Genomic DNA, 12,269 nt, shown 5'->3' with positions numbered 1-12,269 from the left:
TGGTTGTGTAAAACCTTCTTCTCTCATTTATTTGTCAACACAAGTCGTTCGTGCTTCCTCGTGTTCACTCGTTGATTTCCGTTCGCAGTTGGTGCTGGAAACATGGCGAACGTCTGCCTACGAAGCTCCTCGTCCTTGCTGCTGTTTTTCAGCAGGAGGATTTTCAAACCGGACCTGAGCGCTGTCTGCTTGTACCACAAAAAGGTAACCGAGTGAAAATGCGTCCAAACCCTCTGACGTCACCTTACTTAGAAAGAGTTAGCTGACATTTTTTTGTTGTTGTCACTGGTAACACTGCCCTGTCTGTCAGCTGCTACACCAACAGATCAGAGATATATATATTTTCTGATAAGTGTGACCTCTCCCTAAGGTTGTGGACCACTATGAAAACCCGAGAAACGTGGGCTCCCTGGACAAAAACTCCAAAAATGTGGGGACTGGATTGGTGGGTGCACCGGCATGCGGTGATGTTATGAAACTTCAGGTAAGCTGGAAGCCAGCAGCAGAAACCAATGCATTGTCATGTCTTTGAAATTCCGATGTTTGACTCTGTGCTGTTTGCAGATCCAAGTGGATGAAAATGGAAAGATCGTCGATGCAAAGTTCAAAACATTTGGCTGCGGATCGGCCATTGCTTCCAGTTCTCTAGCAACAGAGTGGGTGAAGGGGAAGTCGGTATGTTAAAATACCAAACAAAGTACAGGCAACCAAAAAATGGACCCTAAAAGTGCTGTTTTCTCCGCTTTATTGTAAAGGATCTCATGAATCTGCTTTTGCCCTGCAGGTTGACGATGCTCTGAAGATCAAGAACACAGACATTGCCAAAGAACTCTGCCTTCCTCCAGTCAAGCTTCACTGCTCAAGTAAGTTCACAGTCGTTATTAACACCTCTTAAGACATGGGTGTCAAAATATATATCATATATCAAATATAAAGTCTGGGGGGGCAGAATTGACCCAGCAAAAACTTCAGTCCGGCCCACTGGAAGACTTTGGAAAATGTGAATTGTATTTTCATTTCAAGTTTTGCATCTTTTCCTAATAGAAGGATCTCCACTGTGACCATTCATTCTAAACCAAAGTATTTTAGGTCAGTTAATAAAAAAGACAGCAATTTCTTACCATTTAAGCACAAAGGGTCATGCTGACCGATTTCTTTAATTTAATATGGCAGCATTTCCTAATCGTGTAGAAAACCTGAGAAATATGGTTCAAATTGGGGTTTTTTTTTCTTACATTAAGCTATCTCAGGGATTAAATATGTAGTTAGACAGCTTTACAACAAAAAGGGGAGTTTCCCTGGTCCAGGCCACTTAAGATCAAAATGTGCTGTTAAGTGTCCAAAATGGCTTCAGGACCATGCACACCATTTTTCCCCCCAAACAAATTCTTTCTCTTGCTCTGTTTGAAAGCACATACATTTATGCTTTCAGATCAGGTGTTTCCTGTAATAAATCATATAATTTCAGCCATGGGGATGATAAAATCCAGTACGTTCTAGCGATACTGGATTTTATGAAAATTGTAGCTGTACCTCTAGGTATTGTCTTTGTGATATTTAACAGTGTTATGAGATTACATGTACAATAAGTATATCTCTCAACAGTGTGGGCTCTCTCTGGGTACTCTGGTTTCCTTCCACAGTCCAAACACACGTTACAGTTGTGGTCAGATGTTTACATTCACTCATCATTGGCATGAATCTCATGGTAATTTGGGGCTTTTAATGGTTTCTTTGAACTGTTGTATTTCCGGGGTGGAATGACTGTACAGGATACATCTTTAATGGCTTGATGAGTTCATAGCAGGCTTGAGCCTCAGCAGTTCCTGAACATCTTAACCAGTTTCCTCTCATCTGAGGGTGACAGTTTGGGTCTTCTTCCAGACTTTGACAAAAACACAGTTACCAGACCCCGTGTGTATACTTTTAACCCTGTGTGTGAATCAGAGAAAGTCCAAAATAAATTCAAAAGAACAGTTCAAAGAAATTATTAAAAGTCCCATAATACTATGACAGTCCTCCCCACGATAAGTGTAAACTTCTGACCACATCTATAGGTTAACTGATGATGGTGTGAATAGCTCTGTTTCTATGTCTTAGCCATGCAACAGATTGGCGACCTCTTCATGGTGTAAGCGGTCTCTATGGAAGATAGAATGAATGAATGAATGACTGTATTAATCACACCTACATAATGATTATATGAAATCAAATCACCCAGTTATCATGAACTGAATGCTTTTTGTTTTCCAAATTATGCTCATATTGTCTCTAAAATCTTCTTATTTTTTTTCAGTGCTTGCAGAAGATGCCATAAAAGCAGCACTGTCAGACTACCGGCTAAAGCAACAGGACAAGGAGGAACGTGTTAAAGCCAGCAATTAATGTTTTTATTCACTGACTATAATAATAGATTTATCCTATTGTTGGATAGCGTGCCTCTCCTAGTGCCAGAGCAGTGCAGACGGGTCGCATCACATCGGATCTTGCATCCGTTGGGGAATTCTCCACAGGTGTGGGATCAGTCTCTTGAGTTTAAGCCAAGGGTCCCATATTGTTCAAGTGCCAGATGTTAATAGCGTTTATGGATTCTTTTGCTTTTATCACACAATAAGAAGTGTTTAATTAACAATGAGTTCATGGTGAAGCTTAACACTTTAATACACAGAGCATTAAAGACATCTTTAATGAAGCAGGGATGTGGGTTTGTATTTTTTTATTTTTTTTTGGCTTTGAGGCTCTTTCTGGCTCACTTGTGAGACAATGTAGGTCCCAGAAGAAAGACTTGGTATGAGAATGTCAACAGTTAAAGTTTACATACAAAAAAAAGTTGAGAAAATTTGTATGAGGTGCTTTGCTTACTGTGAATAAACAGATTAAAAGACTTCAGTGTCTGTGTGTGTGTAAATGTCATCCTGCTGATCCTGAATCAGCAGGAGCCACCCTCTGCTGACGCACGAGCACCTTTTTCAGCACGAGCAGCACTGCCAGCATTACGAGAGCCACTAACACACACAGCACAACGAGCAGAGAGACTATCGCTGCAGAGGCCTGCTGAGTGAACGGCTGTGGGACGAGAGTGGGCACGAGTGCATCTCTATGTGTGGAAAGCAAGAACTGTGTCCCCTCAGCAGGGGTTACATTACTCTGAGGGTATCGAGCTGTAATGTTGTCTCTGCACCTCTGTTCCTCCTCAGGGAGAGAAGTAGTAGTCTTTAAATGGAAGGGGCTGACTGACTGACTGTTATTTAGGGATAAACACTCCTCATAGGTAAGAGTCTCTAAAGAGTAGTGCAAGACACGCGTCTTGGGAGAGTCTTGATTACTGTTTAGAGCTTCAGAAAGCAGTCCATTAGTGGTTAGTTTTGATATTTTCTCTGCTGGCTGCGCTGTTAGCATCCTCGCCTGTGCAGAGCTGAGGTCACGTTCGTGTGTAACTTTGTCATTTGGCTTCAAGACACGAGGACAGATGGCCACGACAGAGAGATTCAGAAGCAGACGGTGGGCGAGATGATCAGGCTCTGTGCACACAATGTCTGTGGCCATCTTAAGCCTACCGCTCAGCAGCCAGCGGTACAGATATAGAATGTCACACTCACACACCCACAGGTTGTTGGTGAGGTCCACAGATCTGAGACGTGGCAGGCTGTCGAAGGCGCTCTCTGGGACTGACCGCAGGCAGTTGCTGTTGATCTTCAGGACCTGCAGGTTGACCAGGGCAGACAGTGAGGGCAGGTCCAAGGCAGAGATGCAGTTTTCTGAAAGATCTAAGTGGGTCAGTGATGGTGGAAGACTCATGGGGAGACTGGTAAGCCTGTTCCCCTTCAGCGTCAGGACCTGCAGCTTGTGGAGACCCTGAAGTGCCCCGGGCTGGATGGCACGAATACGGTTGTCTTCTAAGTCCAGGCGAGTGAGGTTTCCCAGTTGCCTCAGGACACCTGAGGTGATGTAAGTAATGCGGTTTTCTTGCAGCTGCAGGGACTCCAGGCTGGGAGGCAGACCACGAGGGAAGCGGGCTAGCAGATTGTGACTGAGGCTGAGCTCCTGGAGGCCGGAGAAGGGCCAGAGCTGGTGGTCCACATTACAGAGCTGGTTTCTGGCCACAGATAGAGCTGAGGTACTGAGAGGAACCGAGCGAGGGAGTGACCTCAGGCCTAGTGACTCACACAGAACCAGAAATCCTGGGCGAGGGCAGCAGCACCCAGTAGGACAGGGAGACACTGCAAGGCAGGCTAGAGGACAGATGCAGAGAGCCAGCAGGACACCACATCTGCACCAAAGCATGACTCACTGCAAGAATAATGCAGGAAAGACGAGCAGTTAGATGAATTTAGAGGATATGGTTCTTCTAAAATTTCTATAAAGGAAGGGGTATAATGTTATAATATGGCTTTATTAAAGGTTAATAAGCAGCTGAAAGATCCCTGGTTTGATCCAGGAAGGACACACAAATCCCACTGGGGTTGCATCAGGAAGTGCATCTGACATAGAAACTCTGCCAAAACAAACACGTGGAGCCACCTGCTGCGGTAATCCCTTGTGAATAAGGAAACAGCCAAAAGCAGCTTTATTAAAGGTTAATGAAGCATTTATTAATACCAGTACTCCACCAGCATACTCTGGTACATATAATGACCTTATGGAAAAAAGCTGCAGAGTGTAAAACCCATTCATGGAATTGCCAAAACTATTTATAAAGCCACTTCTCATGTCTTAAAACCCCATGATAAGGTGAGACTTGTTATAAAGTGATGCCAAAGAGTGAAAGCTGCCTCACTTACCATTCTTCTTTCTGTGTATTATCTGCTCCTCCAAAGAGACAGGCAGGGGTGCTTTCCCATGCTCCCTACGTGATCGACCGTCCCTCTAAAGATAACCGACGTTGCTGATAATTCCAGGCAGATGCTCATCAAAGTTTAATGACAGCCTTAAGGAGCTCCATTACCTGTTCTTGATCATCTTCTCCATCCGAACTGACCAAGAAGTCCTTTTGTTTGTCAGCTGTTTTATGATGAACAAGCTGAAAATACAAAAGACATTCAGAAAAAAATGGTATGAAAAAAAGGATGTTCTAAATATTCTCCTGTTGGAGCCCAGCTAAGGTGACGGTTATTACTGACTTTAGTGAAGATGTGCTACAAGGGAGCAGCGCTGGGTGGTCCCGTGTTTTGCATCTTTCTGGAAGGAAGAGTGAAAGTAAGGGGCTAGCGTTTTCTCGAATTATTTAGCACCTCATTGATAAAAGAGCAGGGAATCTGAGCCTGGTGTAAGGCTCTGTCTGGGCTCACGTTTCAGCCACCACATGGTTACACTTGCTTTTCAGCTGGTGTGCTATCATGTCCTGTTTGATCTTTGGCAGTTTGACCTACATAAGACCTGAAAGGAGTTTTATGTTTGAGGATTAAAAAAAACATTCTTATGAGTTTTCTACATTTTTTAAACAGATTTCAGATGGCATCATGATTTATCCATGTCACACTGGAAATAAGATACATTAAAATACATAACTGAAAGAGTTGCACTGATCATACAGCATCAATATTTCATTATTGCTCAAAATATGGAACAAAGGGGATTTGACTTTTTATCATAATTCTAATGGGAACAAATCAGGGTCCCCAGGATTTGTATAAACAATACATGAGCTCTTGTTTTGTGCCAAAGGGTCCATATGTATCTGGATTACTGCTATTGAAATATTAAACAATTCTGTACAGTTGCCAGCAAAGGACAAAGGGGGCTCTCGTCATCTCCAGGCTCGAGTACCTTCTTCTGCAGTCCTGCGAGGTGATGGTGCCAGCGGCTTCATCCTGGCCAATCAGAAAGCTCTGGCAGTGGGTTTTTGTTTGTTTTTTTTCTTTTGCAGATCAGGGGTTTGAATTGTTAAAAGAGAAAACAGCCTATATCATCACAGAGCAGATATCACAGATCTGGCATTTCGGTAATTACCTTAAAATAGTTACCAGTGATTTCTGTGTGGACGCAGGTCAAAATTACAGATTCCCAAGTGGAACATAATGTGCACGTTGAGATTGTCCTCTTTTTTTTTTTCCGAGACCTTCCTTAACTTTTCTAATTGTAGGTTTCCACAGGGTTGTATCTGTGCTTCATTTGGCGTAGCTTCAGCCATTTACGCTGCTACATTTACAGCACTTAGAGACATCTTTTTCGATAGCTTTATTAAATATATGCAAAACAAAACGGTCTTTTTGTAAACAATTCAAGTGTCAAAAAGAAAGCAACTGTGGTTGAGGTTAGGCAGAAAACTGTATGTCAGCATGACAAAAGCATTGGCACATAATTCAGGCTTAGATTAGATGCTCAAGGTCATTAACTTAACAACAGGACAGAGTAATTTAATCAAATAAAATCAGACAAGAGAGACAAATATGCATCTGTCAAGCCTTTACACGTAAGCTAAACATGCCAACTGTCTATCCTTCTACTCACATTTCAAACTTTTACACTTAAAATAAAACAAGCATAATTTATCGTATACATAAATGCACTAACTATTTAAAAGAAAAACTTAAATATTTGTTTTCTACTGCCTACTTTTTTTTAAATACATTTGCCCATTGAGGGCAGGTCAAAGGTATTAGCCGAATAAATATGTACAGTCATTGTACAAAGAAAGTGTACCCTCTTTCAGTTCAAGACAGTTCAGAACAGCATCTTGTGACATATTACAACATGTCATTGATTTAACAAAGACTAAGCTGAAATGCAGAAGCAGTGTGCGAAAATTAAGTCCACCCTTCCATTATGAAGTAAGGGGGTAACCAACAGCCAGGTACTGCTGATCAAATGCATTTGATTAACTAATCATTGGCAGGTGTGAGCACCTTTATAAAATCAGAGGTTTGTAGGTCTGTGGTATTCAGGTGTGTTGACACAGTGCTGAGGATGAAAGACATCAGCAACAGTCATCAGTGTGGGAAAGGTCATAAGGTCATTTCTAAACGAATTGAACTCCATCACTCTACAGTGAGAAATATAATTCACAAGTGGAAAATGTCCCAGCAAATTCACCACAAGGTCCCCGCCCCCTAAGAGCTACACCTCACACTGTGCAGGCCTCAGTTAGCATGTTAAATGTTAAAGTTCATGACAAAACAATTATCAAAGAAAAGACTTAACACATGTGGCTTATTTGGAGGGGTTGCCAGCAGAGATGCTTAGGTTTAAGTTACATCTGATTAAACCACAAGACCAAAGCAGACATGTGTGGTCACTGTGCACAGCACCATGTTTGGGGAAAACTGAACACAGCATATCAGCACAAACACTTCATAACAACTGTCAAGCACGGTGGTTGCAGCCACTGTGTCCACCATGAACTCCTCTGCATACCAAAGTATTGTTGAGTCTAATGTGAGACCATCTGTATGACAGCTTACGCTTGGCCTAAATTTGGTTATACATCAGGACAATGGTCCCAAACACAACATCAAATCTACAACAGAATGATTCTTTTCTTTTTCAGACAGAGCGTTGCAATGGTTCAGCCAAATTTCAGATCTCAGCTCGATTGTAATGCTGCAGGAAGACCTTTGAAAGAGCTGCGGATAACCAAATACCCGCAAACCTCAATGAACTGAAGCACTGCAGTAAAGAAGAATGGACCAAACTTCCTCCACAACGACGTGTGAGACTCATAAAGTCATTCAGAAAACAATGACTTCAGATTATCGCTGCTAAAGGAGCGTACTTAATGTTTCACACTCTGCTTCTGCATTTTGCGTGAGTTTTAAATTTTAAGACCTGATCGTTCTTTAATATGTCCTGATACGTGAAACCTTAGAACTGAAACACACTGTGATCTCTTTTTACCATGACATGCAGTACACATAGTAGATTTGTGGTAATTTATACAGCCTTTATTCAGATACCTAAAAATAACACAGTTAAAAATGTTTAATTTTGTTTATACGTTTTGGTTTTTAAAATAAAATATGATATCATGTGAAACTTAACAACCCAATGCAAACAAAATGAAGTAAATATAACAGTAAATATAAAGAGAAGGTTTTGCTACTTATCACGTCAAGTTTACTGACATTTCACTTTGACTTATTTACAGCACCGAACATGTTGCTCTAAATGACGGATCCAGATGTTTTCACTCCAGCAGGACATAATGAGGAGATTCCTTTGGGCAGGTATGTGGAATAATACTTTATTTTAGTTCCCTTTGAAAGTGTTATTCACAGGAAAAGAATACTTATTATATAAAGTTTTACTGCCTCGGTAGCACAGTGGTGTTATGTTTTTTTCAGTAATTACAGGAAAAAGAAAAATCATGTGCTTGCCGTGCCGAGTTAAAGTTGTTTTCGGCACATGAAGACAAAGTGGCCGTTAAAAGGGTCTCAATATGCTGCTATCTTGCCTGCTTATCAATCAAACAATTTGAGCTGTACCATTTGTAAACTTTTCAGTAACCAGTGATTCGGGTAATAATCCTCTTCACTGTATATTTAAATCTAGATCTTAGACTTTAATGATGGGTAATTTTTCTTCATGAGGCATGACTTCACTTAAATATAGACCTATTTCCCTCTGTAAGGCTGTTCTAATGAAAACACATTTTGAGGACACATTTTGCCTTTGCCCGTTTCTGATCTTGTTTAAAAAGCGAGAAAAAGCCCACCACTGTGACCTAGTGGTGGCCTTTTTTCAGATGGCAGGTGCAGACTGGCTGACTGGAGCTAGAGCTGGAGCTGGAGCTGGTGCTGGGACTGGAGCTCTGCTGAACCTCCTCCCTGTGCTTCACCTTCTCTTTGTGTTTTGGTTCCTCTCTCCGCTTTTCCACTGCCTCTGTATCTCTGACCTTTCTGACCTCCTGTCGAGGTGATGACCGGACGTCTCTCCCTCTCTCTCCCACCAGCACCTTGGAGGGCATCCGCAGATTCTTTGGGGAGGACATGCTCTGAGTCTGGACCCTCTTGACGTGATCGACGGCGTACGGTTTCTCCTGCAGGTCGCTTGAATCCTTGCGTCCTCCGGCTTTATCGGCCGTATACTTCCTGGGTGGATGAGGTAGGGGCTTATATGCCTCCAGCTTGCGCTTGTGACTCATTGCAGAGGCACAGCAGATGATGAAGACCATGACAATGAGAAGAGAGGTCACCACGATGATGATGAGCATGTTCTCCTGCAGGAAGTCCACTACTCGGGTCAGGACGTAGTCCTTCAGACGGATCATGGTGGTGGTTATGGTGTTGGTGAGAGTGGGACCCCCGGTAGCAGCGGTAACGTGAACAGGCGCGCGGGTGGAGAAAGACACCGGGAAAAGGAGCTCCAGCTCGGCTTCATCTCCGCTGCCGTCCATGGATATGTTGTAGAACAGAGGTGTGGCGTGACACACAGAGCAGCACAGCGAGAGCAGGGTCACACAGGAGACCTGAAACACCAAGTGAGACTTCATCTTCTCTTTGAGTCCTGCAGAAACAACAAGAGGATGCTTTTAATTTCAGGCAGCACATAGACTCGAAGTCACTGAAAGAATAAAGTTGATTGTTAGGTGAAAAGATTTGGGACTGCCTTTCTCAACTTTAATATCTGATCAGAAGGCATGTGGTCCTGTCTTCTGTCAACAGGTTACCCATTGTGTCCAGAATTTGGGTAAGATTTTAGACGTGCACGTTTCTGGTTGTACTGCCTCTGTCTCTGTTGGCAAGTGTTGTGCACACGTGTAGTGCTCTGTGGCTATTTTATTTTTAATCTAACCTTGCATCAGAGCTGAAAACTGAGCAAACAAGCCAGCTTGGCTTCATTCTGATGGATGACAATGTGTCCAACAGCTCCTCTAAAACAGCTCTAAATCTTGTTGGTTTCATCCTCACACATTAGGAAGACATAAAATGTAATAGCTTTAGTTTTAATGTGGTCTGACTGTTTCCCTTAAGACCAGCAGCCTGTTGCAGTGACTCCTGGTTTTCAGGTGCTGGTAGGACAAAAGCCTCACTAACTGTTGCTACTCTTTATCTTAAGCTCCTCACTCACCCTAAATATTTACCATATCACATCTCAAGTGTGACTGATATCCATCTTGACCCGGGTTTTTCATTTGCTGCCTCTCTCTCTCCTGCACCAGATCTATTTTAGCAGACAGCAGAGTAGCCATTACTTACTCGGGGTGGAGACAGTGAGTTTGGAGCTGGAGGCCTTATAATTTGTAAAGCAGAGGGAGGCCACCCATCCACCACACCAAAGCCAGGAGGAAACTGTATTCTAAAGCGAGCACAGAGGCGTGGGAGACCTGCGGCTCTCGCCTCTATATTTACGCTGGGCAGCAGCTGCTGTTCACCAGCCCACAGCAGCACAGTCTCGCTGAGGATATTTCTGCTTCCAGGAAAAGCTGCATTTACACCACGACTGAGTGAATAAACCTCCTAGCTTGCTCAGTGTTACAGTTCTCCATCCTTTTCTTTTTGGCTTCCTCTCACTGAGAAGATTTAACCGAAACCAGTGAGTCTGTTAGCTCTGCAAACCTGTTTAACTCTTTAACCCAGTCTGTAATTACACAGTGCTAAGCTGTAAAGACAAGCTCCCCTTCCCAGTGTGGTCAAACATACAGCATGTACTGTGCTGCACCAGATGGCGGGCTGGGTCTCCATCCTTGAATGTACAGCTCTAGGACGGCCCTGCCCCTTAAGTCCCCATAATTACAGCTAAAATTACATTTCCTGTATTTCACTAGAGGGTCGCCCTTACCTTCAGCTCAAAGCCTTCTAATTTGTGACATTTTAAAGCTTTTATAAACTTAATTACATGAAAAAACTTTGAACGTGCAGAGCCATATTTTACACATATACCTGTCTCACATTCAGCCTGATGACCCAGTGTGCAGCAACTTACTAAACAAATGTTAGACCATCTCAAATATTTCTTGACATACAATTATGGCTACCTGGTACACGGTGCAGATTCAAGGTTAGACATTTAGATCTTTTTTTAAGGAAGTATTCAGAAGAAAATAATCCATAAATAAGTCGTGCATTCAAAACTATAGAAGTATTTAAGAACTGTACCAACGATCCCTTTAACTTTTGCTGCAATATTACTACTATTACAGTTGCATGTTGAGCAGTTTTCCCTTGCAGTGAGTTTATTATAGCACAAGATTATCAGCATAGTTTAATCTGTAGTGATGCATTACAATTGGATTATGTGAAAAGTGTGCAACATTTGAATCTCTGACATAAAATAGTTGAACCGAATGTACTTTTGCACAATCAAAAGTACATTCAGACTTCATTTATTTCTTCATCACTATTTGCCACTCGTGAAACGAATGTATAAAAGTACAACGTATGAAAGGTCAAACATCCTGAAAATATTTGGCTTCTCTTTAACCTTGAACTTAATTTCACTACGAATGTAAAATGTATACTTACAGGATGTGCTAGCCTCGGCTTCTCTTCTGTGCAGCACAAAGCAGTGAGTAAGACTGCAGAAAGAGGGGGGGAAAGGGGGAGACAAGACAAGACGGACAGACGAGAAAGTAAGAGTGGAAGACAGTTTCCGAGGATTCGCCCTCCCTGCTGACTTGTGCTGACTTGTTGTTTTACTGAGCTCTTAAAAGTATCCTCACCTCAAACTCATGTCCAGCCCTCCATCTTCAGGTTCTCCTCCCTCTTTTTCTTTTTCTTTCTGAACTTTCTATCCTCCAAGAGCCTAACTCTTGGTAAGTTCATGTAGCCGGCCATTTGGGACCAGATTTTTTTATCATACATATGTTTTTTTGAGAAACATTTGATCTGAGCATGGTGATACTTCACACTAACAGGACAAAAGATAAACGGGATGCTTTACAAATAGAAACAGTCTTTATTTGCAACGAAAGGCTAATTTGCCACAGTATGTGCTCGTCCATTCACAGTCTGACTGAGAGATACAACTTTAGCCTCAGTGTTTATCTTTAAAACAAATATGTTGCAGTTGGTGCATGTTAGTCCCAAGTTCTTCGGAAAAGGGTATTTCTATTCTTGGTGGGGCGAGTTCCACAACTTTTTTTTGGCCTGCACTGAATACTCTCTAATTACGTTCCTGCTGATTACAGCCTGTCTCTGCAGGGCATACAAGACCAGTACAGGGAGAAAGCACTCTTTTCATCCTGAAACACATGTACAGAGCAAATATATGAACTTAATGGACTTTTAGGAGCACTGGATAACTGTTTAACTTGCAGGGCATTTATTTAAGGGTGCTCGTGTTTCTCGTCTTGTTACCCAGTACTGCGCAAAAGTGTCAATTATAGTTTTTTT

General features: G+C 42.3%; 3 protein-coding genes across 3 annotated transcripts; 1 reads left to right on the top strand and 2 right to left on the bottom strand.

Annotated features, from left to right (window-relative positions):
* Positions 1-42: 42 nt before the first annotated feature.
* iscua (iron-sulfur cluster assembly enzyme a) lies at positions 43-2,885 on the top strand. Its single transcript, XM_063488959.2, has 5 exons — positions 43-204; positions 371-484; positions 565-675; positions 785-863; positions 2,297-2,885. The coding sequence occupies exons 1-5, from the start codon at positions 103-105 to the stop codon at positions 2,383-2,385; spliced, it is 495 nt and encodes a 164-aa protein (XP_063345029.1). The 5' UTR covers positions 43-102; the 3' UTR covers positions 2,386-2,885.
* Positions 2,886-2,910: 25 nt separating this feature from the next.
* On the bottom strand, positions 2,911-5,809 carry si:ch211-191d15.2 (leucine-rich repeat and transmembrane domain-containing protein 1). The gene is made up of 3 exons (XM_063488794.1): positions 5,767-5,809; positions 4,167-4,290; positions 2,911-4,120 (listed from the first exon to the last, which is right to left on the bottom strand). The coding sequence occupies exons 1-3, from the start codon at positions 5,807-5,809 to the stop codon at positions 2,911-2,913; spliced, it is 1,377 nt and encodes a 458-aa protein (XP_063344864.1).
* Positions 5,810-8,659: 2,850 nt separating this feature from the next.
* Positions 8,660-9,597, bottom strand: tmem119a (transmembrane protein 119a). Its single transcript, XM_063490818.1, has one exon. The coding sequence runs from the start codon at positions 9,425-9,427 to the stop codon at positions 8,660-8,662; it is 768 nt and encodes a 255-aa protein (XP_063346888.1). The 5' UTR covers positions 9,428-9,597.
* Between the last annotated feature and the right edge of the window lie 2,672 nt (positions 9,598-12,269).

This window comes from Pelmatolapia mariae, linkage group LG12, assembly GCF_036321145.2.
Source record: "Pelmatolapia mariae isolate MD_Pm_ZW linkage group LG12, Pm_UMD_F_2, whole genome shotgun sequence".
Classification (NCBI taxonomy): Eukaryota; Metazoa; Chordata; class Actinopteri; order Cichliformes; family Cichlidae; genus Pelmatolapia; species Pelmatolapia mariae.
The sequence above is the reverse complement of the archived record's forward strand: the minus strand, read 5'-3'. Positions and strand labels throughout refer to the sequence as shown.